Source organism: Ascidiella aspersa, chromosome 3 (genome assembly GCF_963924565.1).
Source record: "Ascidiella aspersa chromosome 3, kaAscAspe10.2, whole genome shotgun sequence".
NCBI lineage: Eukaryota > Metazoa > Chordata > Ascidiacea > Phlebobranchia > Ascidiidae > Ascidiella > Ascidiella aspersa.
This window is the reverse complement of record NC_139449.1, coordinates 18,186,789-18,213,984: the sequence shown is the minus strand read 5'-3', so window position 1 is coordinate 18,213,984 and position 27,196 is coordinate 18,186,789. Positions and strand designations below refer to the sequence as shown.

The 27,196-nt window shown below is 36.5% G+C and overlaps 3 protein-coding genes across 4 annotated transcripts in view; 1 reads left to right on the top strand and 2 right to left on the bottom strand.

Moving 5' to 3' along the window:
• LOC146160528 (sorting nexin-13-like) overlaps positions 1 to 3,371 on the bottom strand; it is a 30,849-nt gene extending 27,478 nt beyond the window's left edge. For both annotated transcript variants that reach the window (XM_083385718.1, XM_083385719.1), the window contains exons 1-2: positions 3,232 to 3,371; positions 87 to 202 (exon numbers count right to left, since the gene is read on the bottom strand). In XM_083385718.1, coding sequence (XP_083241844.1) covers positions 87 to 202; positions 3,232 to 3,240 — 125 coding nt within the window. In that variant the 5' untranslated portion in view covers positions 3,241 to 3,371. The remainder of the gene's footprint in view (positions 1 to 86; positions 203 to 3,231) is intronic.
• A 22-nt stretch (positions 3,372 to 3,393) lies between these two features.
• LOC146160527 (DNA-directed RNA polymerase III subunit RPC1-like) lies at positions 3,394 to 8,065 on the bottom strand. Its single transcript, XM_083385716.1, has one exon. It carries the CDS (start codon positions 8,025 to 8,027, stop codon positions 3,858 to 3,860), a length of 4,170 nt encoding a protein of 1,389 aa, XP_083241842.1. The 5' UTR covers positions 8,028 to 8,065; the 3' UTR covers positions 3,394 to 3,857.
• A 12,191-nt stretch (positions 8,066 to 20,256) lies between these two features.
• Positions 20,257 to 24,496, top strand: LOC146160526 (toll-like receptor 5). Its single transcript, XM_083384957.1, has 4 exons — positions 20,257 to 20,572; positions 20,639 to 20,760; positions 23,989 to 24,267; positions 24,386 to 24,496. The coding sequence occupies exons 1-4, from the start codon at positions 20,257 to 20,259 to the stop codon at positions 24,494 to 24,496; spliced, it is 828 nt and encodes a 275-aa protein (XP_083241083.1).
• Positions 24,497 to 27,196: the final 2,700 nt, after the last annotated feature.

Below are 27,196 nucleotides of genomic sequence, written 5' to 3'. Positions count from 1 at the left end.
AATAAAACAATGCAATGTTACATACTAGACAAATAGTCAAAATGTTTATATATATTTTCAAATAATGTAAAACAATTAGCTTTTACCCTGCTGCAAAGCATATGATGTATAGAATACAATACAAGGAGCCAACTAATCCCAATGTCAATGCACAGAGAACCAACGCAGCTGCACACCAGTATAAGCCATTATAGTGATTGCCCTGCAACAAAACAATGTAATGTTACTGCTGACTATAAAACTGTTCTATGGAAAACAATGGGGTCTACTGCAACCTTACATTTTGCAGTTTAATATATTTAAGCAAAACATACACTCAAGCACTGGGTATCTTACAAAACAGAATAGGCTTATAAGAATGTTTATGAAAGCTAGACAAGATTTAAATTTATGACCTTAAGACATACAAATACTGCTGCCAACTAAAGCAACTTGAGACGCATAGACTCAATACTGTTTGTAGTTGCAATTCTATTGATGTGGATGGAATAAAATTAACTGTATGGCTTATAAATATTCAACGTTGAGATTGTGCACTCAATCGCTAGCCAATCTGAGTGTAATTCACTCCTGGTCCTGATTGAACTACTTGAACGATTGGTGGATGCTCAGACCAAAAATATTTTGTTGTTATTAGATCTACTGGCATAGATGCCAAGTTTAGTTGTTCACAAAGGTCCTTAAACTTTTTCACTAAACATAAAGTAAAAAAATGCCTAATGAAAAGATAATTTTATACGAGGGTTAAGATATATTTAGCTTTTAGTTCAAACTTTCAGTCCTTAAGAATGTGAAACAAGAATGGACTCAGTTTTCGGGAATTCCCCCTTTTTTTAGCAAATAATAGTCTTTATGATATCATTTTAAACGTTCATAGTAACCCAAATGACTCATGAACCATTTCATTTACTAGGCAGATATTTTGTTGTTAAATATAATGTAATAAAATTTGACACGGTGTATAATTAGACTTAAAGAAAGGTACTGATTAATTCTGATTTTCCATATGGGTTAGCACAATTTTTGGCACTTGTTTTGGGTAAAATTCTTATGAGACAATTTGGTTATCACAAACAAATAAAATAATTTATAATTTTACTTGATAATGTCACTAAATCAACAGGTTAGGTCTTTACCTTTCATGCACATGTAAAAGTCGAACCAAACTGAACAGCTTAATGCAGTGTTTCTTAACCTTTTTTACTTGGGGCGCACCTGGAGACATATGAAAACGTGGCGGCGCACCCTTGTACCGTATTTCTCTTAAATTGCCTGCAATTTTTTTAAGGTACTCCAGTCTTTAAGACTAAAAACGTTATTTTGTCATTTAAGTCTTATTCCGATTAATTTTGAACTTAATTTGACATGTTTAGGTCTTATTCTGTTGTGGTTATTACTGTGAATATGGCGTTATTATGTCAGTGGTCTTAATAGGCCTACTTATGGTAGCTTATTATAGATTAATTATCTGATTTTGATATTGTTGCTTTGTAGCTCCTATTGCGTTTTCTACTTGAAAGGCTTGTGGAATCAATGAGCTAAGCTTAATAGGAACGTAAAAAATATATGTTTTATATAATAGGACGTATACATTAGTTTTACCTTTTGCTCGCGGCGCACCTGGCAGCCTTCCATGGCACACAAGTGCGCCGCGGCGCACCGATTGAGAAACGCTGGCTTAATGAATCACTGTGTTTTTGTGACAGTGGGGGCATTCCATGTCAAATCATCAAGCCCTTGTAACCACCCGTCTCAGATTTTCATGATATTTACGTTGCGCAAAATATAGCTCGAAACAATGGGTTTGCAAAAAAAATTTTGAAAAAATTCCAATTCGTTAGTAAGTTATGCTATTTTGAAATTTGGCCACTAGAGGGGAACACCCCCAAAATGGAAATTTACATTTGAACGCTGTAATTTAAGTAAATATGGAAGTAAAAGTATGTTTCCTACCATTTTTGGGGTCAAGAAATCCATTTTTTGGAGTCAAAATTGCATTTGGATAAAGTTTAGAGGCCTTAAGGGGCACTTGAAAAGAAAAAAAAATTTTATGTTCCGAGCGAAAAGGTGAAAGACTGCAAATATTTAGAAACCCAATTTTTTATTCGTTTATCCTTTATAGCAAGATCTGTCAAATAAGCTTAAAATAAATCTTTAGACTTATTGGAAAAAGGTTTTATAGCCAAAATGGAACTCATACTATTTTGGTTACAATTTCCTTAATAAATGTATTCATAATCTGCGCTTTTGTACTTATAAAAGCTTTGTATATATTTTGTATGATTTTTTAGAAAGGATTAACAGAATATGGCTCTTCAGGAGACACTAAGATGACTTGCAGGAAATTTGTTTGAGCAATATGATTCAGATGAACAAAATGTTTCTTCTAAAACTATTATATTGGCCCACATTGTTAGAGCTGGTCAATCCTTAAGACTAACCACCGTTTTTGTCCTAGATTTTTATTTACTTCATTGGTACTATCTGTTTATTGCTTAAATGTTTTTTTTTAATTCTTACTTGGTTACTTGCTGCAGCCTATATACTGATTTTAAGGATTGAACAGCTCTAACAATGTGGGCCAAAATAATAGTTTTAAAAGAAATATTTTGTTCAGCTGAATCATATTGCTCAAACAAATTTCCTACAAGTCATCTTAGTGTCTCCTGAATCCTTTCTAAACAATCATACAAAATATATACAAACAGCTTTCATAAGTACAAAAGCGCAGATAATGAATACATTTATTAGGGGAATTGTAACCAAAAAAGTATGAGTTCCATTTTGGCTATAAAACCTTTTTCTAATAAGTCTAAAGATTTATTTTAGGCTTATTTGACAGATCTTGCTATAAAGGATAAACGAATAAAAAATTGGGACCCAACTGGCAAGTGCACATTTTAATTTGTATTTCAACCGTACATGTGTATATATAAATACACCATACTGATTGGTGATACATTGGCACATTTATAACGCCTCAATAAAGGCCAAATTACATACGACACAAGCTTGCAAGCTACATAACTCCAATGCAGTTAAAAGTTTAAAAAATAAACTAGGCTGGCCATACAAATCGTACCAGCATATATCTGATTTAGATGCTTACCCGACTGGCGAGTGAGTGCACAAGTGCATAAACACATCTAATAACTTTATTAAACACATCTAATAACTTTATTACAATACAGAATCCAGCTTTCATTTTTGTACAACATTATGGTAACTTACCTCACTCATTCCTTCAAGCCCTCATATCCTGAGAGGGGAAAAGCAGCTCAGAAGTTGCTAGAAAATAGGCAAGTTTCGATTTTATTGTAGTTGCATTGCAGATATAGCAGAATAATCTATTACTGACATATCAGACAACTACCAATTAGTCAACTTGATTCACTGAAAAAAAATGCTCAATTTAATGAAACTTTTAGCAAAATGCACCTTATTATACTTCCACAACAATGTACTTTCTAAGATTATGAATAATGCCCTTGGTAACGATAAAACAGTTTTAAACAAACAGTGGAAATCTGCTGACTAAGAATATAAAATTTCAAAACACAAATCATGAAAGAACACAATAGGTACCAGGGGTCCAGGTGACAGGGTTTACCTTTCAATAAATAATGTTTTGTTTAAACAATATGTGATTGGCAGTTTACTATGATGTTGGCCTTTGACAGTTAGAAATTAATAGAATAATAAACTAAAAAGAGAGTTTACCTAATATGCTTTACAAACTGTCACAGCATTAAAAAGTTATCTGTAACATAATCGGCATGGCATTAAAGAAATAAAGATAATTTAATTGGCAGTAAACAGTTACAGCAGCATGCTTGAAACAACACAAGACATAAACTTCAAATAATATTTATATGTAGTTCGGGTTGATCAAAAATTAGGTTTCTCTTTTGTGTTACTATTGAACCATTTGGTTTGTGCAGCAGCTTAAATATGCCTGAGCCAATATTCATCGGAATTCCCATAATTATGCATTCAGACACGCCAGTAATTACATCAGTTTGCCCATAGTAAGCAGCATCAAAAAGATGATCTGCTGTTTTTTCAAACGATGCTAGCATCAAAACACTTTCCTTCATTCTGGCTAAGCCAAACCTGGTAATGCCCAGTACTTCACCCTTATATGTCATAAGATCAGCTAACAGCATTAGGTGTCGCCTGTCAATGCTCATGCCATGGTTAACCATTGTATACTCCACTTCGTTGATAATGGTTTGACGTGCTGCCTCAATGCCCAGGCATTTCTCTACTTCCATTGTATTGTTAGAAGTTGTTCGCTCGCCAACGACACCAGTGGTTGCCATGACTCCACGCAAGTCGTTTCCTTCTACCAAAAGTTTGTATTTTTCCTTTCCACCACCAGAGTCATCTACATGAATTACAGCCCTAGAAACCTCTTGTAATCCCTGTACAATCACCTTTGGAATTGCTTCCTTCAGCAGCTGTATAACATGGTACAGAGAGTGTTTTGTTGTACCAACAGGATGTATTGTTATGATGTCTTTACTTTGAATGGTAACCTGGTTGGGTTTAATTGGCAATCTGCAGGTACACAAGTGGTATTTAACAGTATCAGCATTCACTTCAATTTTCAACAAGCGGCATCGCTGTAAATCCAATTTAACCAAAATGTAACAGTCATCAGGTTGATAAACTTCTTCCATTAGAGAGCAAATTTCGCCAAGCATAGTTTTTTCTATGCGACCCTTTGCGACTCGAGCAATGTTTTGGTCTGTGTCATTTTGCAGGTGAGCTGTTATGATTGGCGTGCTAATGTTCTTTGAAGCATTAATGATTTCCTTAATTCGAGGCACACCAAGGGTAATGTTCATTGAGGCCACACCAGCAAAATGGAAGGTTTTAAGAGTCATTTGAGTTCCTGGTTCACCTATACTCTGTGCACACAAAGCCCCGACAGCAGTCCCAGGCTCTAATCTTGCTTTCATATATTTGGCTGAAGACACTTCAACAAACTTTTTTAATTGTGACAGTGTTAAACGTTTAAGCTGGTACAAAACAGATGGTTTTGTTGAACCATCATCATTTATACCATATCTGGTTCTTGTTGAAGCAAGCGTTGTTGCATATTCTTTTACAAACTCTTGTAATTCTTGTTTGAACTCCGTACTTATACTGTTTTGTAGCTGCAGAAGTTCTTCTACACTTTGATTGATTACCCTTGCACACAGCGCAGGCTCATACAAACATGGTAAGTTTGCTTGAACAAGTTCTAAAACCCTGGAAAAGTCGACTGGTTTATTTTTGCCTTCCATATCCGTTGGGTCCAAACCATCACCACCATATACAAACTGAACAATATCCTTTGTAGAAGAACGAACTGTGAGATCATAATGGCCACAAAGATCTTCAAGTGACTTCACCAAACGTCGCTGCATGTAACCAGTTTCTGCAGTTTTGACGGCAGTATCAACAAGACCTTCCCTGCCACCCATTGTATGAAAAAAAAACTCTGTTGCTGTAAGGCCAGAATAGAAACTATTGGCAACAAAACCTCTAGCAGCTGGATCTTTGGAGTGCTTTTCAAAATGAGGCAAGGGCCTGTCTTCAAACCCGTTTGGAACCCTATTGCCACTGATAGCCTGTTGCCCGACGCAAGCAATCATCTGAGAAATGTTGATAAAGGAACCCTTGGAACCACATACAGCCATAGTTAGAGGTGTGTTGCTTCTATGAAGTTCTCTGAGACATGCTTTACCTGCATAGTCACGAATCACTGATAATTCTTTTAATATTACAGCCTCCAAGGTTTGTTCAGGAGTGCAGCCTGGCTGTGATGGCAACTTTCCATTAGCAAGGGCAGCAATAAATTCATCACATTTTTGATATCCATCTGTGAGCAATGCATGCTTAGCTTTTAGCAGACCTTCTCCTGGGGTAACATCGCCAATGCCAATAGAAAACCCTCGGTTGCTTAAAAAAACTGGACAGATTCTTGCCAGTCTCCACATTGCATCTGCAGCTTCTTGTTGACCATAATCTCGTAACAAAATGTAAAATATGTTATTTTTTGATCCAGATCCAAGGGTAGCTTTGTCCATTGCCCCAGCAAGGAGTTGAGAATTGTAAATAACAACATAGGAATCGTTTGAACATAGATCCTCACCACTTCCGCAGTATTGCTTTCCTTTGGCACGCAGACATGCATTGACTGGAGATTTTTTGTTTGGTTTCAAAATTAAGCTAAAAACTTGTTTGCCTGTCCATAGCGCACATGGTTTAAGAATGGCTGGAGGTGGCAAATCAATTTTGGTTTTCAGGTCTGTGTTGCTTACAATGTAGCAGATAATCTGACAAGCTTCGGGTCTGCTAAAGAAAACATCTTTTTGTGTCAACAGGTAGGCAGCAGTGATGAAGTCTTGGATAGCAGAAATCAAGGGTTCCCCATTTCTGGGGGTCACAATGTTGCTCTTTGTTCCCATTAGCAACAAAGCCTCAGCTTTTGCTTCTTCTGTTTGGGGAAGATGCAGATTCATTTCGTCTCCATCAAAATCAGCATTGTAAGGATTACAAACACACTCATTAAAACGAAATGTGCGGTGATCTGCAACTTTTGCGAAATGTGCCATAATACTGAGCTTGTGAAGGGAGGGCTGTCGATTAAATAAACATACATCACCATCCATAAGGTGGCGCTCTACAATATCACCATACCGCAGCTCATTAGCAGTCTTCTCCCGGTTACCATACTTTAAAAACTTTTTCATGCTGTTTGTGCGCTGTTGAATAAAATTGGCTCCAGGATGCTTGTCACATCCATTAATTACAAGCTTTCTCATCAGTTGCATATTGCTTTTGGTTACTTTTTCTGGATAGGTCAAAATTTTAGCAACATGTACAGGGACACCAACCTGGTCAATTCTTAAGTTAGGATCAGGCGATATTACAGTACGACCTGAAAAGTCAACTCGTTTGCCGGACAAATTGCCTCTGAAACGACCTTGCTTACCTTTGAGGCGTTGGACAAAGCCACGAGTAGGTTTTTGTGGCTTCATATTAAAAGGAATGCCAGAGAGTTCACTGTTGATGTATAATGCACACTGTAACTGCAGGAAGTCCCAATCTTCCATTATCATCTGTGATTTAGCACCTGTTGCTCTATGCTTTTGAATGACATCATTTAAAAATATGATCTCAGTCAACTTCACAGTTAAGTCATCCTCATTTGTTCCAGACTTTAAATCAGTTACCACAGATGGTCTTATGCAAAGTGGTGGTACAATTAGCCTAGTAATGATGAGGTCTTCTGGTCGACCTGAAGATGATTTCATCATCAGTAGTGGTAGATCTTCCTCTGGAATGTTTCTGAGCAGTTCTAAAACAACCAGGGGATTTAAATCCTCTTGTGCTCGATTAACCAGACTTTCCAATTCCTTGTTATGCTTTGTGGCATTTGAGAAAGATTGATAGAACTCATCGATGTCTGGACGAACAGCTTTTTTGGTAAACGATTTGTACCTTTCATGAACAAGTTTAAACAGGCCACACTTTTTGACAGCACCATTCATAGCAAAACATTGGTAGCACTGGTGGCATTTTCTTGCCAAAGTGTTGGCCTTTTTTCTTAGGGAGCGCAATTGCAAATAAGTTAGTCCAGGCCGTTTCAGAGTGTCCTTAAACATATGCTGTTCTGCTGGTGAGAGCAGGACACAACTGCAAGATTTGCAAATCATTTGCAAAATTGAAATCACAGCTTTAAAATATCCTGCATGAAAGCAAGGCAACTCTAGGTCAACGTATCCATAGTGTCCCAAACAGTCAGCAAGGTTTTTGTTACAAGTGTCGCACAGTTTATCTTTTTGACTTGTTCCCATCCTTCTGTCCAGGACTCCATACTCTGCGGCAGTGTGATTAAGATCCTGTGTGTAAAGGTTCTTGCTGACACACTGCAAGTGAGAATATTGTCTCATTTCCTGGGCTGTTTGAATTCCAAAGGAAACCTGATTTATTTTCTTGGCAACATCTGCTGCCCTGTATTGTTCCTTCACCATTGTGTCCTTAGTTTACGACTATATTACAAAACATTACTTTAGAAATCTGCAAGCAAATAGGAGTTCAGATGTTAGTCTCAACCAGCTTATAAGGTAAAGCAAAATTGTATTTTACTACTTAATGTTTTTTAATTAAAGCAAAATTGTATCAGTGATACACTACGGCCCATTGACCAGTGTTCTGGCACTCAACATTATATTGGATTAGTGTTGTTTATCAAATGTAATAAATAATCCTCACATTTAATAGATAATATTTGAATTCTATCAAAATTTGATTCTTATAAAAAGAATTAATTGAACTTTTTGTTTTACATGTAAATGATTAATTAAACTGAATCTATTTAATTAAACTGAATCTATAATTTGTAAAGCGATCATATGAAATGACAAATGTTAAAATACAGAATGGGTGCTGGTCAAAACTCCAGCCACTTTTTTACAGTAACAAAACACGAAAAAATATAGAAGATTAAAACTGCAAAGAAGAAATAAGATTAATAATACTCCTTGAGCAACCTAACCTAAACCCACACCCTAATTTAAATGTTGTTAGCATTGAGGCTTTGAACAATTATTTTAGGCATCCCAAGTTGGGCCTATTCCTCAGTTTGAAATCCAATCAACACACATTATTTAGGTTGTGGGTCAGTGTTTTGGGTTCGCATTATTATGTTTACTCTCGAAGTTTGCAATTTCAATTTTGACAACTGGTTTTGTTATTATACCTAAAATATTAAGGTGGAAGGATTCTAGCCAAGCGCTTCAGGATGTTTTATGTGTTGTAAACTAATGAAACACATTTACCCAAATAATATAAATACAACATGACACCTCAGTTTACAAATGAGTGCTCCCAGTCCAGCTACCTGGGCAAACTTGGTGCGTTGAAATTGGTTTGGGACAATTTGGATTTGAAATTTCTACACAATCCTTTAACACCTTTCCAGCCAACACACTTTTAGTGTAAACACATTAATATTCATTTTATGCATTTATGAATATTAATTCATTTTATGATTAATAATATTCAGCTATATTAACTCCTAATTGTCGAGGTTTCTTGCTAATTTTCACGGTATAAACTACAAGGCATACTTTTCTAAAACAGCCATTGCTTATAGTCAATATCAATCGGCCTACGCTTTTATTATTTGATCAAAAATTGCATAACTGCTAAAGTTCAACATATGGCCTTTCGATTTCAAATGCTCCAAATAGTATCTAATATTCACGTTAGAGATCTAAAGTTTTAACAGACGCCTTGTTTTGGCTTTAGAAATTCAGCAATCACACTTATAGAAAAAAATATTATTCGCCCAGCGCCCCAGCTGACGTTTAATACAGTGCTCTGGTTTCTCAACTCTTTAGCTTTTCTTTTAAGTCTACATTGTTTGTAAGTCTGTTTGTATCAGAATAGTTTCTTAGATTATAAATTGTTTCGCGACCAACTTAATAATCTGTTAAGACACACAGGCGAGTGATGACTGCTGACTGCAACTTATGCGCCACGGTACGTAGTTTGAGAATCATTGATCTCCGGAGGTTATAGAGCTCCTAAGCTGAGATTTTTACACATTCATAGTATTGGTTTTAGCCATCCATCGCACACACTTCTTAAGAAGTTACGAAATATGTTTACAATTTTAAAACCGCCAATACTAATGTTGAACCATAATAACTTCTTATGTAAGTATTGCGGTGCCGTGTCTCCGTTAATAGAATTCTTAAACATCAAAATATTTGCCATGAGGGCACAGGACACTGGTTATCAAAAAGAACTCATATAGTAACCCTATTATACTATCCAGTATCTTAATAGAGTTAGAATTAGTGTACATTTACTCTAATTCGTCGAATAAGGCAACTAGTAATTAAATGTAAAGTTATTATCCAACCAAGGCTGTGTCCCGGATACAGTAAAAATTTAGTATATAAGCGACATGATTTTAGTTACAACAATACTATACGTTATGAATTTGCTTTTATAGCTTCCGCTCGATCAGTGGTCGTCAAACTGTGGGCCGCGGCCTAAATATGGGCCATTGTTCCAATATTAGTGGGCCGCGGGATAATTTTTAATATTTGACCTTTTTTGTGGGCCGCGTGATAGCCGTATATTTATTGTAATGTATATTAAAAATGGCGTGGCTAATAGTCTTTACTGAAGCTCATTCTTGCAAATTTTTTAGGGTTTATTTAAATCTATTCAGTCCAAAATCGCAATGCTTACTGTTTCATGTTGCGCCATGTGACCTACAAGCGCTACAATTAAGTCCAATTTCTGTTAAATTAGAAAGGCAGTTATTTTAGGCTTAGGTTTCCGATGCACATTTGCGATTTCGCTTGAGAAAAACAGATTTTTTAAAGAATATTTTCTTTTACTTTATGATGTCTTGCTAAACATATTAAGCCTATTATCTCGCTCCCAAATCCTAGATCTGCCCCTATTGTCGTAGAATTTTGGGCCTTTATAATTGCACTCGAAAGAGTATTTTGGGCCGTGACGAATAAGTTTTCCTATACCATTGCGCCAGATAGTAAAAGAGAGGAACAGTCGACATTGTTAAAAACCCGTCGGTGACCTCATTCCCAAATATAGTGATTATGCAAGAAATGTAGTAAATTGCCATTCAAGCTGCTTTATTAGTAAATTTTCGGTGTTCTTGTTAAGGCGGGAAAAGCCTAAATGTTTGGAGGTCACGTACATTGTCAAATTGCAAACGGGTTGTAGATCGTAATGACTGCACACACGAAAGACAGTGTTCTAAGTCCTAGTTTATCAAAAAAAGTAATTTTTAACAAATTACAAGTCAAATCATTTAAAACATATTTAGGTACACTATTAAAACTAATTATTGTTTTTAAGCGTTAATAATATACCGGTACATAGCAAACACACACAAAAAAAAACAATTTACAAATCAAATAATAACACCCTAAAGTTGTAAAATCTTGATTTAACTCCTAACAATTTGCCAAAAGCTCTCAAATAAAGTAAATTTGTTCAAAAACGGAGACCCAAGTGCATTATTGTCAAGGAATTATAATAAATCTTTTTTTTTGATAATAATAAGAGCGATACCTTTCGAAACGGTAAGATGTAATTGGATGAGGTAATTAAGCACTTTCTAAATAATCTCTGCAAAATTTTAATTGGCTAGTATAGTTGCCGAAAATGAAAAATTTAATTGTTCCAAGTTGAGGCGATGAGCATAACATTTAAAGGGATAATTTACCCTAATTTAGTTTGGTTTTCAAAACATCAGAAAGCCTCACTTAGGTACGATGGAAAATAAAACATATTTGCCCAGTGATTTATAAGCGACAGTTCTCGCATGGTAGCTAGGATACTGTGGACATACTAATTAAGACTTAAAATGTAAACACTCGCACATAATAGTTATAGGCTATAAGCGGTCCAGTTGAGAGTATGTAGGCCTACCTGTGTTTGACCGCATGTTATGCAAAAAGCAGCCAAAAATCTCCTGTATATATGAATCTTAACCGGAAAGATATAACTCCACCGACTCGAAACGCGAAGCTTAATGACTCCATTCGACTTGCCACTGGGTAAGCCGTTGAATTCCCAGTTTTGATGGAATATAACTCTATATTTTATGAAGCCATATCCTCGTATTAGGGTACAAATTGCGCTGTAACTGATACAAAAATGGTTTATGATTACTTAACATTTGATAAATCTGTTTTTTCGCAAATTTCAGGCTTCTGAAGTGCAATTTAAATATTTGCCTGCCAACTAAACATTCCTTCGAACGCCGTATGTTTGCAACGTATGCGTCAATGTGGTTTGGCTAATGGTTAATTTAACTGATGCATTAGCTATGAAGTTTAAAATATTGGAAAACAGAAACAAAACGACGGCGCATTTAGCAGAGAACTTGTAAAATCTTAAACTGAGCATGAATAAATTGTATTATAACAACCCTGTGTGCAGATTTAAGAAAGGAAGCTGTGATAATAATAACGATGATAAAATATCTGTTGGCGTTGATATCTGTGCTGGGTATTTGCCTTCATGTAGACTGCGGTCGTGGTAAAACGTATGAAACCAGAAGACACCGTTCTAATTACATAAAAGGTAAATTATGGTACTAAAATACTCATATTGAGCCTATAAGAATACTTTAGCTAAAATATTTAATTTATTATCAGGGGTTTTAAACCAGGGGCCTTACCGATTTAGGACTATTAAAAGCTAGAATGAGGTCAGTGAGTAGGTTACACTAAATGACTTCTTCGAAAGCTTTAACGATAGGAAATATGTTTCCGAACGTTTTTGTCCCACTTAATCATCTATGTCCCAGGCTGTAATAAGCCTACTATAGAAAATGATATGTCCATGCCCCCCCCCCCCCCAAACTAAAAAATATGTACATTTTTTTACTTAGTAGTCAGCTTATTTTCGCGGTTCCCTAGGTAGTATGGCCTATTTTCGCCAAAATAAGACATATTTTTGAGCTTTGTAGTGGTGTACGAGCTTATGGCGCTATAGAATGAATATTTCCAAAAAAATGGTAAAATTCGTTTCGCGCACTCGCGTAAAGCGGCGTTTTTCAGATTTCCAGAGACGGCTTAAGTGACCGTACGTTGACCTCGACTATATAATAACTAACTTATATCCAAGTACAATAAAAAGCTTTTTTGTTGTTAATGCAAATCTGTATCAGAACCAGCCTGCCAATATACTTCATCCGGCCCGCCGCCTCTTTGACAAATTAGACACGAGTCCATTTTAAATACTTTTTGACTATGTGTGTAAATGCGAAAAATTTTCGCACTTCGCGCTAATGATCTTTCTACATCCAGTGTTTTTACGTTTTGATGCTCTTTTTGAACTAGATCCGCGCTTCTTTACTGTTGCGCCGTGGAAAGCTGCCAAGTGCGTCGCGGACAAACGAAAAACGTATTCAAACATAAAGGACAAATATTTTTTAACCATTTTTTATATAAAATTTATCGCGTTTTCTCAAAGTAGTTTTATTACAGTATTTTAATAGTAGTAGGGGGATGACGACGTGTGGACTCGAATTTTAAACCAAGTATACGCCTTTTTAGCGAATTTGCGCCAAGACTTTACTGCCTCCTTAAAAGTAATTATAAACACGTTTTTAAAGTGCAAAAAAATCCGAGGCCCACTTCATTCACAATTGTTATAAAGTTGTAATAACACAAAATCTCATTTAACATATGTTGTGCGGCCCGCAGAGACCTTTCTGAGCTTGGTTTTGGCCCGCGACTACTACACAAAGGTTGCCGACCCTTGTGTAAGGATTTGAATAACCTATCCAATGCTAGGATAAACTCTGCATAGAGTTTTGCTCTTTTCAGCAACCTTATTTGGCAAAATCCAACTACAGTAACTTAAAAATTGAGAGAAGTATCATGAAAGAACCACAGCTGACCGCAGAAGACAACGCTATGATTTTATTGCGACGTGGCCTCGGCGCTTTTTCGGTGGCATGTGCGGTTGCTCTCGCCTTTTCGGGAAAAAGCAAGATGTGTAGACAATAGACATGGTAGCGTCTTTCACCGATATTCTTCATATCGGGTCAAACTAGGAAACCGGCCCACTGTAGAGGCTAACCTTATTACTTTTTCGTGCTTTTAAAAGGTTTGTTTTTTTCCAGGAGTTAGTTTATTCGGCCAGCCGATATTATTTTTACCTGAATTATGACGTCACGCAATGGTATACTTTTGTGACGTCATATCTGAAAACAATTGTGACGTCATATCTGAAAAAAAATCATGGCCCTCCCCAAACTGAAATCCTAGATCCGCGCCTGTTCTTGGTCTCCGTAAATTGTAATTTATTTTTGCATTTGGTTGAAACAGTGTAAAATTAACGTATAAAAAGCAGTTTTGTGTCTGAAATAGGTCACTATAAGGCGCGAACGCGCTCTGACCATTTGATCACTAATCACGTGTTACCAGCATTATATAATATTTTTCTTGAAGCTACTAAACACACAACCTTGGCTAAACACGTCTTGCACATTTTACGTAACGAAAACCCGTGACATATGTCGATCAAAAATTACTAACATATACGTAAAAAAGTCTTAGCCTCAATTGTTCAAATTGCGTGAAATTCAAGCAAGTACGTAATCCCGGTAGGTAGTATACTGCATCCAACGAAAAAAAAACCGTTTGAAAAGACAATTTGTTTAGTGTTCAAACCGCTGCACACGATATTTCGCAAACTCAGTCCAAATGTTGCATAGTTTCAACTCGGTTAGGGTTGCTGTACGTTGTCTGTGTAAGCGTCTTAAAACCGCATGAAAGAATCTTAAGGAAAACTCTGCAATAAACGCAATATTTTGTGAACTTGATTTTTATAGTCGCAGGTTATTGCCCTATAAATGTTTGGAAACGTTTTACATTTATACGTCAAGAGGTTTTGCGAGAAGTCGCACGCGCGCCCTTTGGATTTAACATGCAAACAAAGTACAATGCTGCGTGATGTTTTTGAAGTGGTACGACTAAATAATCGACTATATCATCACTTGGGTAAGCATGTCAGGCAACTTTTAAGTAACGAAACCCCGTAACATTTGCCAATTGGAAATAACTCTCACACGTAAAACATTTGGTTGTAGCAGCATTTGTTTAGACCTGCTTGTGATAGAGTGATATTTAAGCAAATACGTAATCCCGGTGCTAAACTGGGTCAAACGTAAGAAAAATCCCCATTGAAAAAAATAAAATAAACTGCTGCAAAAAACGCATTATTTTGCGAACTCTGCCAAGTATTGCGTGAATAAACACATTGTAAGAAGCCAGTAGGATTTGGCCTCAATCACTGTCACAATATTGTTAAGAAGGTTTGTTGTACGATATCCGTGTAGGTTTCCTCATGTTTATTTAAAGTATATTTAAAAAAACTGAAACTTGCTAAACCCTGGCCCTAAACGCCAAATTAAGCTGCGTCCAACGTCAGACAAAACCCGTAATCCGTTGAAAAATATAAATTGCTTACTGTTAAAACTGCGACAACAAACGCGATATTTTGCGAACTCTGCCTAAATTTGGCGTTGTTAAACTTAAACCTTTACTTGGAACGTTGCACACGTTTGTTAACATGAATTATCACATGTGATTTGCTTTATACGTAATCCCGGTACCATGCTTCTTCGAACGTAAGTAAAATATCGCTTGAAACTGAAAATTGGTTACTATTAAAACCGCTGCAAGGACTAAATGTAGCCAACGGCTAAGAACGTCAAACATCTTTTTAGTTGAAAACATTAAAATTTATGTTCATTAGGGCAATATACCTAATTTTATTTTTTTGTGTCAGCGCAGGTAATTGCGCTTGAAAAAAGGGTTTTGCGCGGTTACATTAAAAGGTTTACGATATGTCGCTCGCGCACCCGGGGAGAGTCGCCGGTCCTTTTGTTAGTCGACGACGACGTTGCTCCGCCAGCGACAGACCGGACGAACATATATACACACACACATCTCACAAATCTTCTCTTTTATATATATAAAGATTTGCTGCGAATTTTGCTGTTGGCGTAGAGACTTATAAGGGACGATTTAAAATCCTACGTTTTTAAGTGAACAATCGCACACCTTTGCTTTATTAATGGGCCTTTTTACATGTGAGGTTCGGTTGCAATTTCTCTGGCGCAATGTTTGCAATAGCAATCAAGAACAGGGGTGGCTAACATATCAAAACATGTTGGTGCAGGCTTACGTATATTTTTTGTCTAATTTGCTAATGTTATAAATAGTCGTTTCGGGCACTTTTAAAGATTCTCACATTAAAAAAATACTGCTGAAATCGCATAGAAGTGAAGTGCTACAAAGTTTGCAATTATACGAAGAGTCGACAGAACCGAGTCTATCAACATTGGCCAGATCAAATTAATTACTATATTGTCCGCGTTAAACGTTATTCCCATTTGTGTTTAGCCTTTACAGATGAAAGATCAGTAATGAAGTATACAGTACCCAGGGTTTTTTTAAGGTTTGGTTTGGGTGACCGCTAAGTAGTTTTAAGAGACCGCAAGTGTTTCATTTAAATACCAAAAAGTTGCAAGTCCAAAATTTGGGAAACCGCTGGAGAATAGCGCAAAAGATATATAAATATTAGACTAAGTTTGTTAAACTTTCGTTGGAGATAGTGCCACAGTGCATAGGACGCTTTTTGTCTCTAAAGATGTCGAAAAGTCGCGTGGAATAAACAAGAAAGACTGATGAGAATCGCGCAAATCGCGAAAACACTTTTCGTTTTAGTATTAAAAACGGGCTCAAAATTGGCAGGGTCATGACTAGATTTGTTCCTAGAAAAGGTGTTTAGGATACCACCAAACATGTAGAAACTTGCTCTTGTTTTGGCTTAGCCTATGTGTTTTAAGGAAAATAAGCCACGGGCCGGATTAAATTGCTTAGGCGGGCCGTATGTTGTCCAGGTCTGATCAAGGAGGTAGGGCTTGTTGGCGATTTGTTCGAAAACCTTTTCGAAACCAGCAGTTCAGCATGTTTAATGGCTACAGTAATTTTTTGGACATAAATACAACGTCTCGCCTAAAAGTTTTGTTAAAAGTATAAACAACTAACTCGAAATGCGAAAAAAGAGGACATTTGGTCCTTTTTGAGTGCCTCGGAGGACCATTCACTTTTGTTGAGAAAAGAGGACAAATCCTCCTAAAAGAGGACATATGGTAGGCCTAGGTTAGGATTCGTTATCGTTTGGGTTCATGTGGGTCAAATGTTATTAATTCTTTCTCACATTTTTTGTTATCTTTTGTGAATTCTCAGTGAATATTTTCAATTTATCTACGCCGGAAGTTCGCCTAAAGGTCCAAATTATAGTGCTTGCCAGTTGCTACGACCTCAAGGTCTAAAAAGTCAGACTCTTCTGCCCTGGGATGTCCTAATTGTGTTTTACAAATCTATAACTGGGACAGATAGATTAGCACAGAACATACAAATCAGTGCACTTGCGCATTTTTTTTGTTTTTTGGTGTAACGGACCGCACTGATGGCCCTGAAGGCTTATGCCGTCCACAGGCTTCCATTTTAGCCCGAGTTGTACCGTCTTTGTAATATGGCTATATTCTACTTAAAGACAAAGTAAGTTAACCCCATTGTTTTTTTGTGCGAACTCTAAACGTGTTTTCTGTGTAACCTTGAATCTTTTGGGCAAGCGGCCCCAACAACAAATGCCAATATATCGAGCAATTCGAATATATTTTATCAATGTGGTGTTAAATGCGTCACGCTCCCTTCTAAATCTAAATTTGCTTTTAAATAGGCTTGCCATTTTTTAGAACTCCGGGACGCATATTGAAAACGGTAAATAAACCTAACATGTAGGTCTAATTCAAACGATTTCAATGCAACTAATTAACTAGACAAGGTTGCGGTTGTTGTATATTTTGTCGGGGGGTATTTTCAAGGCCTTACTTTAAGGGTGGTTAGTCTAAGTAATTGCGTAATCATAAATAGAGTAATTTATCAGGTTACTTCTAATATCACACATTGGTTTGTTAGTTTTAGGGTATTTATTAAGGCGTACTATTCCCTTTGATTAGGGAACAACAGATATGGACCAAAATTTCCTTCCTTTGCCTTTGACTTTGCAGATGTAAAAATCTTTTGTTTCGGACTGACCAACCCCGCCCCCTATAAAGTTCCTTTAATAGACAAATACATACGTAATATTTTAAAATTGTTAGAGTTTTGCAAAAACGAGTTACAGTTTGCAAGATATTGCTACCGCTCGTTTAGGCATAGAGCTTACAGCGCTTATATTATGACAACGCACTTATTTTATGAATACGTTCCCTAATTTAAGCCCCCTGAGGGGAACACCAAAAAATATCTCCCAACATCCAAAATAAAAAATAATCCGTCTTAAACAACTTATTCTTGTCTCCTGTTTTGAAGAACAAAAAACTATCCGGATACTATCCAATTATATCTTTTTACCCACCGCACACAAAAAAGAAACTAACCCATGCAACCCGACCCTCCAAATTAATATATCTTAACACTTTTTTTGTAAATATTAAATTGAAAACTCCGGGACAAATTGGTTAACCGGGAGAGACACCGGGACAAGGCCTTAAAACCGAGACTGTCCCGGCTAAACCGGGACGTATAGCAAGCCTACTTTTAAACCAAATATCCGCAATTTTTTCGCGCTTCGTTTGATGCTTTGACGTCTTTTATTTAAATTTAACTCCAGTTGCCACATTTGAGCCAACGTAGTAAAGGTTTATTGAGCTTGTTTTATAGCATAGGTTCCAAACGTGTGCGGTACTGTCTCCTTGTGGGCGTTGGCGAGAGTGACGTTTTCAGTCTTTTTGTCATTTGGGGTGCGCTGAACGCACATAAGGGGGCCTTAAAAGGCAACTTCCTTACTGCGAACTTGTATTGCAGTTTCCCGACAATCGTTACGTAATTATTGGCTTTCTTAAGTAAGGTTGTTAGTTGTTGTTGCGTTTCACCGTTTTATACGCGGCAAAATATTTGTTTATTTAAAGTCTTAGACCTTAATAGATATTTTACACTACCAATAAAACGATCTGACACCAACGGTGGTAGGCCTATCTCTAGATCAGCATGGTCCAACTACAGGCCCCAAAAGTGGCCCGCGGACTTTCTTTATTTGCCCGTGATCTTATTTCAATGGGTCAGTAGTGAAATTAAAAATATTTTTTATTCAGTCGAGCCGCTGGCCACGCATTGCTCCCTGTGCTTTACCTAAGGGCCAAACTTTATTTTTTGAAATATGTAAACGCAAATGTCATCTCGCTTCACACGTACGTTTTACCATGACTTAGTAGCCTATGTTTTGAGTTATTGCATGCCAATGCATGAAGGCATGTAATATTTTTACATTTTCTATGTGTCCACAGCCGAGCGCTGTAGGCCTTCGACTCGGTATAAACTGAAATTTCTGTCAAATACTGCATTTTTGTTACACCTTCGCAGTATGTCCATTGTATCATAAGTAACACTGATTTGACTTTTTAAACGAGATAAACGCAATCCATGTATTCTACGTTTCGTGCGAACTTTTTACGTGGTTCAGCCATTCAGGGGTGTAGATAATATAGTGCTAATATTTTTGTGTGTGTTCAAGTAAACTTATATGATAAACGTTTGGCGAACGGAAACTGAAAAAAAAACCACATTTTTTTTTCGTGCTACGCGCGGTGAATTTACTTCGGTTGCGCAATTGCACATCAGTTGTTTCAAAACCAGCATGTTTCTAAAGATTTTATAAATCATTACTAAATTGTGACGTCATATGTCCCCCGCCAACTAAAATTCGGATACGCCATTACATCTTTGGCCCGCCATATAAAACGAAATGCTTCCGCGGCAAAATATAGTTAGACCATGCTGCTTTAGATTATAACTTTACAGTTTTTTTTACGAAGATAACGTCGGTTGGTCTTATTAAGTTGTTGCGCATGGGCCTATTTTTTCGCTGGTTTTAGGCCTGCAGCCCCCTTAGCCCCCGCCCTAATCCGCCCCTGTGTATATATATGTGTTTAGCTACTCGCTTGGGCGGTCCCAAGTCACACCATTAAGTATCGGGCGACGTAACACATTTCAAATAATGTACAAACTTTATTAATTTATTGTGTTTTCGAAACTTGGGGTTTTTCAATTAACGTTAATGGGCCAACAACATTTATTAATTTAGTGGGCCATGACCAAAAAAGAATGAAAACCCCTGTCTTAGTCGAGGCGGAAAGTTGATTTTTTTCTGGTAATAACACATAAAACCCTGGGAAATTTTTTCTCTCTTACTAATATTTTTTCGGAACGTTGTCGGGGTACTTAGTGTTCTTCATACATGTATATTACACACCCTAGCTAGTGTAGGCTACAACGGACTCAAGCTAGGTTATACAATTGACAAGGTACATTTGATTGCTTAAAGTTATTTGTTTTGTGAAATCAAGGCATGACACTGTGAGCTTTGTAACCTTATGTTATGATACCCCATTATTACCATGAGAGGGACAAAAAGCAAAGGGAAATCACAAAAGACGCGATGCAAAAAACAGAACCACAGCTCGATCGAAACATACCCACATTTTCCTTGCTGTTTCGTTTTGTTTGGAATTCCCCTTTTAATCAACTTTCATTTTTAGGCAGCAATTTTGTTACCTGCTTGGGGTTGTGTCGATGTGACGACGTCTTGAAACTGATCGACTGTTCGAATTCCAACATGCACATAATGCCACCGCAGTTTCCTTGTGACACGAAAATTTTGCTCTTGAACGGAAACGAATTTGAAGCAGTCGACAAACGCTCGTTGCGTTGCTTAACTGAATTGACAGAACTGTACCTGAACAACAACAAGATTTCAAACCTCAGCGAAACTGCTTTTATGAACTTACGTAACTTGGCGGTGTTGGATTTGAGCAGCAACCGTATTAGTGCTGTTCACCCGGATACTTTTCTTCCCATGAACGATGCACTGGTAGAGTTGAATTTGAACACAAATATTTGGTCTGCCGTTACGTCGCAGAATATTTTTAAATTTCCCATGCGTAAATTGGAAATTTTGAGGCTGCAGGAAAACGGGATTAGAACAATACATTCATTCATGTTTTCAGGTTTGACCTATCTTAAAATTCTTGATCTCGAAACCAACGTAATAGGTAGTTTAACACCTGATTCATTGTTTGGACTCAACAATCTGGAAGAACTTTATCTTGGTGAAAACTTCTTTTCCATAGTACCTGGGCAACGAGTCCTTCAGTGGTTTCAAAACACCTTGAAAGTGTTTTCATTTTTTAACCATTTCAAAGTTAACAGCATTCCGCCACTAACCCTTAACAACCTGGAGATATTTGACGTTTCTTACTGCTCGATTGGAGTGTTGCAAAATGAAAACTTCACGATGCCTCGTCTAACAACATTGCGTTTATCGTACAACGCATTACAATCGGTCCCACCTGAGGCTTTTTCAGGACTTTACAGCTTGCAATATTTATACCTAAATTTTAATAACCTAATAACCTTTCCCCATCGGGCTCTTTCGAAAGTTTCTTCTCTGCGGTATTTGAATTTAGATTATAATCCGTTAATTACAATTCCTAATTTACCAAGTGACTTTAACGCTTCACACGTTCTTCGAAATCTGAGTCATCTCACTATGGATTATAACACATGTTCAAAAATTGAGGAAAATTCCATTTTTCTACATTTAACCGCAATGAAAAAGCTAAGTATTTCTTATACGCAACTGCAAAGTGTCCCACCCGTTTTGTCAGAAATGCTACAGTTAGAAGAACTAACATTTGATGGAAACATTTTTTTAAGGTTTGTCTAATGATTCTAATCTAACATATACTTGCCAGCGCACCCTTTTAAATTTATTGTATTTTATTGAAGACGCTCTTGATATGTGGTAATTTTTAAATAATTTTTAAAGTTATTTTCAACTTTTTTTTAAAGTTATTTTAACTAATTACCAGAGGCATGTACTACTATTACTAATTTAAAGATTATCGTTCCAGTTCCAACGAAATTAACTTCCCTTCCATACCACAACTGAAGATTTTGCGCATACGCGACTATTCCACTTTGGAAACTATTGGAACAAAGGCCTTTAGCAAACTTAACCAACTCCAAGAAATATACATTAATGGAAACCACAAATTGACAAATGTTTCTGCCAACGCGTTTGATGATCTTCCACTGATCCACACAATTGATTTGTCACGAAATAACATACAAAGAGTATATGTGGAATGGGCAGCAGGTGATCGTTCTTGTTAATTTAAACAGACCTTATCTAAACTTAAATTTAAGTTGCGATAATTGTCAATAATAACCCAATATCCAAGTGGCTTTAGAAGCAAACCGCTTCGAACGAAAATTAGTTAACAAAATGCTTTCACTTTCAATATAAAATATGCAATTTAAGGTAAACGACGCAATCAGTTTTTCCATACAAATAAACAATAAAAAATAAAATAAATAAAGTTATAAACAATTTTTTTATTTGATTATACCTGGCTCATACACCGCTGGGCCTGTTGTCTCCTTCGCTTTGTTTCTAACGTGTTCTCCGTTTAGGCTTTGTTTGTAGATCAATTGGGTAGTTTATTTGATTTATGTTCTCATTAGATAAAAAGCTCATTAAATACTCGATCGATGAAAATAATCTCATCTGTGACTGCGGATTGACTTCTTACCAAGATTGGATTCGATCCGAGCAGTACAATGCGATCAACACAACGGACCCGATTACTTGTAATTCGCCTCGGTTTTTACAAGGACGTTCTCTGGACAGTGTTTTGCTCACATGTGATGTTACCGACTGTCCTAACGAATGCTTGTGTTTAGATAATAATGGAAAGTAAGTACACTGCGTTTTAACACATATACTTTGAATTAAAGGCCTAATCCAAAATATTAAAAAAATCATTATTTTATCCCAGACTTTCAACTGAATCTTCTTCAATTACCACAGTAGATTGCAGCTATGGAGAGCTGAATAACATACCAGGACCGCTACCTTTCAAAGCTGAACAGTTAAGACTGGACAATAACTTTATAACCCAACTATCCGAAGGCAGCCTTAAACACTTGAACAACTTAACTACTTTGCAATTATCCAGCAATCAAATTAATAGCATACAGGTAGGAAATTCACTTCGTCGTTAAATTTTCTAATTTGAATTGTAACAGCGTATTAAAAATTCTACAGTTAATTCAAATCTTAGTGTTGCAGTGGCCAATATTTTTTTGAAGACGGTTTCTAGATAACAAAACCTGTCAATTTTATATAGGCCAACGTGTTCGAAAACCTACACAGCCTCAAGGAAGCCTATTTACAAAACAACCGTTTACCGACGATTGACGCAAAGTGGTTTCTAAACACAACAGAGTTAACCGATCTTCGACTCGACTCCAATTATATCGTTGAGCTTGAAGAGTTCAACTTTCCCAATCTGGCTTTGTTAACGATTCTTGATATTTCACGGAATTCATTAACATTTTTACCCGAAAATGCGTTCTCCGGTCTCTTTAGTCTTGAGCGTTTAGTACTTGAAGGTAATGGGATTACCAAAATTAACAGACAGACATTTACTCATATTCCAATGCTCAAACACTTGTTTATGGCCGAAAACAAAGTTACAACAATCGAGAAAGACTCTTTCGCTAATTTAAATTTCTTGCAATCTATCGATTTCACAAAAAACAAGATTACCAGTTTAACATCACACTTTATAATTTCACCTTCTATCACAAAACTGGACATGGAGTCGAACTTAATAGAAGCTATGTACGATCACTGTTTTCGTGAATTGCCTAAGTTGGAAATTGCGTTCCTGGCTGGAAATTTGATCAGCGTAATTGGAAACAATAGCTTTCAGACCAATGAAAGTAGCAGGCTAATTACCCTCGATTTAGGTTATAATCTCATCCAATCTATACCGATGGAAGCTCTTTCCCCTCTATTAAACCTTGAAACCTTGAAACTAAACAACAATCCCATTGCTTCAATTCGTGCTGAGAAGTATTCCACGTCTCCATCATATCTACCTCATTTAAAAACGTTATATTTAGCCTATACCGACATCAACAATATAAGCGAAGGGTCATTTTTACAACTGGTTCCAACGTTGGAAATGCTTGTCATGAACAATTGTCAATTAACAACAATACCGAAATATATTTTGGCTGATTTGCCGAATTTAGACAGGTTGATTTTGGACGGTAACCCGATCGGTAATCTAAACTCAGCAACATTTCCTCCACACGTAAACATAAGCATCATCAGTTTGCGATTTGCAACACATCTAAATATGGTAAGAAACATTTTAATTATAATATAGCAGCATTAATGAACTATTACATTTATTAATATAATTGTAATTCATTTATATACACAATCAAGTTTTGGAATAACTTTTTCGATATATTGCCAGTTTGCTCAGCATTGTATTTTCAGATTGGTGAAAATGCGTTTTCTCTTTTGCCGAACCTTAAGTCACTTCAATTTTCTGGAGGTGGTATTTTGGAAGTAGACTCGCTCGCATTTGCTGGACTAAGCAACATTGAAATTCTCGACCTTTCCGAAAATCGTTTGACTATTCCTGACCGGTCATGGTTCGCATCATTTGACCCGACAACCCTCAAGTCCGTTTCACTTTGGGGAAATTCTTGGAGTTGCACTTGTTCTACACTCGACTACAAGCGATGGCTAGAACACGGAGCTGGTGGCTTATCAGTACATTCGCTTTCAATACAATGCTACGAGCCGGTCTATCTAAAAGGTAGGCTACTATATGTATATATAGGCTAGTACATTTGGTAAACGTGTTACCATTGTTTAACTTATTTTTCAGGTACGTCACTTGAAGAGGTGCCTGATAAGTACCTTTGTTATGGCACAGATTCTTCAACTACTACCACAAGTACTGCTATCACAACCTCTTCCGCTCAAACAAAAAAACTAATTGTAACACGCTTGAAACTTTTAATGTTTAGTATTTTTTTGATGCAAATGTTTTGTTAATTTGCTATGTAGTTTAGATATGTGTCAGGTTGAACTTTTTTATTATAATTGTTACAAAATCAATTTTTCGTACAACTGATAAACATTTAATTACTTTAGCTTAAATAAATTTGAACTTCGCATTAACTGCTATTAGACATTTTTGCAAACCGCATTTAGACATCGTCTGTCACATCATATCCATTAAATTAGTGGTTTTCAACCCTTTTGTCGTCGCGATTGCCCTTTCCATTGTTTAGAAAACGTAAGACGCTTCCCGACGATTTTCGTGAATGACACGTAAACCAGAAAAACAAAAAAATCGTTTTAACGCAAATAAACCTTTAAAGTGGTTACTTTAGTTATTGTTGCATCTCTATGGGTCAATTAATCCGGACATTTTTTCCAAACTTAATACAATTTTAGAAAATGTTTATTTTTCTAGGCGAATTCTATTATAATTCGGAAAAAATGTCCGGATTAATTGACCCATAGGGATGCAACAATAACCAAAGCAACGACTTTAAAGGTTTATTTGCGTTATAACGATTTTTAATGTATATAAATATTTTCGCGATTTCTCTGAGTTGTTCAAGATGTAGTCAAAAATATTTACGGTGAAATCAATTGTGTTAAAATATTGTTTCATAGAGTTTATCGAATGACATGTCTTCGGGATCGAACGCCACCGTTGCTATAGATATTGAACGAGGCTTTTAATCGAGTATAATTAGTCTGTATAATTTTTTATACAAGTGTTGGGCCTACTTCTATAAAATTGTTATTTTTTCTGTTTGAGATGCTATAGCAAACCTAATGCAAAACAAAATCCTTAAAAAACACATTACTTCAACAAATGCGTGCCAAAGCAGACACCGAGATGTGTAATATAGTTTAAACTGTTAAACCGCGAGGGTCACAGGAAATTTTAATAAATTAAAAGGGGCCGCAGTCTGGAAAGTTTGGGAAGATACCCACCTCCTGCACGCGAGCAAATCACCATTCAGAAGAAGGGATGTCTAATACTTAATATTCTTGAATACTAAACCTACTATATTTCTAATAAATTTACCTAGGTTGAATTGCTGCGTTGGAGCGCAAATTATGGCTGAAATGTCTATGTATAGGAGAAGTAGGCCTACCGATACTACCATTTACATGGGGTATCTGTTCCGATCCGATATTATCGGACATCCCTATTTACAAGCACTAGCATGTACTACTTTTTAATCCCTCATGACGCTACGGATGGTTATTCACATTCCCCACTACACGCGCCGTCCATTTAACAATAGAGTAGATCTTAAAATATAGAAAACTATAGACGAAATACCCAACAGGCGTTGCCCAGGTTAAATAGGGTATTTACCTGTAAAAATAATATGCAGCATTTTGCAATAAGCGCGATACATTATGTGCGTTCAAGCAATGCCCCGATTTTGCGCAATTAAAACTGTATGAAGACATCAAGCTGTTTGATTGTTGCATATTATGGTGTTCCATTTCCATGTAGTTGTAAATGAATGTGTAATTTAACATGTAACCTAAAGTAATGTTCCGTATTGTGTATAAAATGGGTCGAGTAAATACTTTCTCACAATTAAAGTAGGATGCGGCCCTTATGAAAGCAGCAACAATATTAGGCCCCACATATTGGCAAAAGCACTGTGTCCATAACAAAGGCATATTCTCCAGGTCAAATCAATCTCGAGTATAGGTTGAACAAAATGTAAAATTTCATTAAGCTGTTGCTTATTAATAACTATATACATATTATGTCGTACCCTGCGTTACTTGCTTGAGTCGTGTCACTCGCGTGTTATTGCCGATGATTTAAAAACGGCAATTTACCATGTTACTAAAAAGTTTTGTTAGGGATAGCGTAAAATCCTGCTGGAGTGCTAAATAGTGCGTAAAGTGGTAGAACATTTTAATTTCCCTGATCATTGCACTAAGTGGAGCTACACGTTCGGTAAAATATATTTCATATTATATGTTTTTGGGTATTTCGCAATGATCGAAAAATAGCTTATATTAGTAAAACAACAATGACACTGGCAGCTGGTATGCTGTGAGAAAGCGGCAATTAATCGATTGGCGTCATATTTAAAACGAATAAGTAATCCCGGTGCCATATCGTTCTCGTGTGGCCATTAAGTTGTTTCCTGTTAATCGGCATTATACATATTATGTTGACCCATAACGTGTCAGTGTGCTTATATCTCGCTTTATACCCGATGATTTAGCAATTTCACATGTAACCGAAAGGTAATGTTCCTTATTGTGTCTAAATTAAGTAGGTCGTCAAAATCCAAATTTAAAATAAAATCTTGTCACTAACACAAAAATTTACCCACTATTTTGGTTCTACTTTAACGCTTTGCAGTCTAAATACCCAGAAGTGTTAACTTTCAGTTACCTTTCTGCTTGGATTTTTATTCGCACATAAAACACACGTGTTTTCACTGCCACGTACATGTAGAATGACTTGCTTTAACGTAGTATAGACATCACGCCTCTTTTAGGGCATAATGACGTAACACGAACGACTAGTCATAAACAAAACAACAAGTTTAACGCAGAAAGAAAAAATATTATATACAATGCAATCTTTAGATACTAATTTGTGAACAAAAAAAACATTCAAGGATACGGCCAGTGT

What these genes read in the sequence shown, in the direction of transcription:
- LOC146160527 (XM_083385716.1), bottom strand. Translation starts at nt 8,027, where the DNA reads ATGGTGAAGGAACAATACAGGGCAGCAGATGTTGCCAAGAAAATAAAT.
- LOC146160526 (XM_083384957.1), top strand. Translation starts at nt 20,257, where the DNA reads ATGCCACCGCAGTTTCCTTGTGACACGAAAATTTTGCTCTTGAACGGA. An exon ending in GTGAAAACTTCTTTTCCATA is followed by an intron (nt 20,761 to 23,988) that starts GTACCTGGGCAA and finishes TTGTATTTTCAG; the next exon opens with ATTGGTGAAAATGCGTTTTC. An exon ending in ACGGAGCTGGTGGCTTATCA is followed by an intron (nt 24,268 to 24,385) that starts GTACATTCGCTT and finishes CTTATTTTTCAG; the next exon opens with GTACGTCACTTGAAGAGGTG.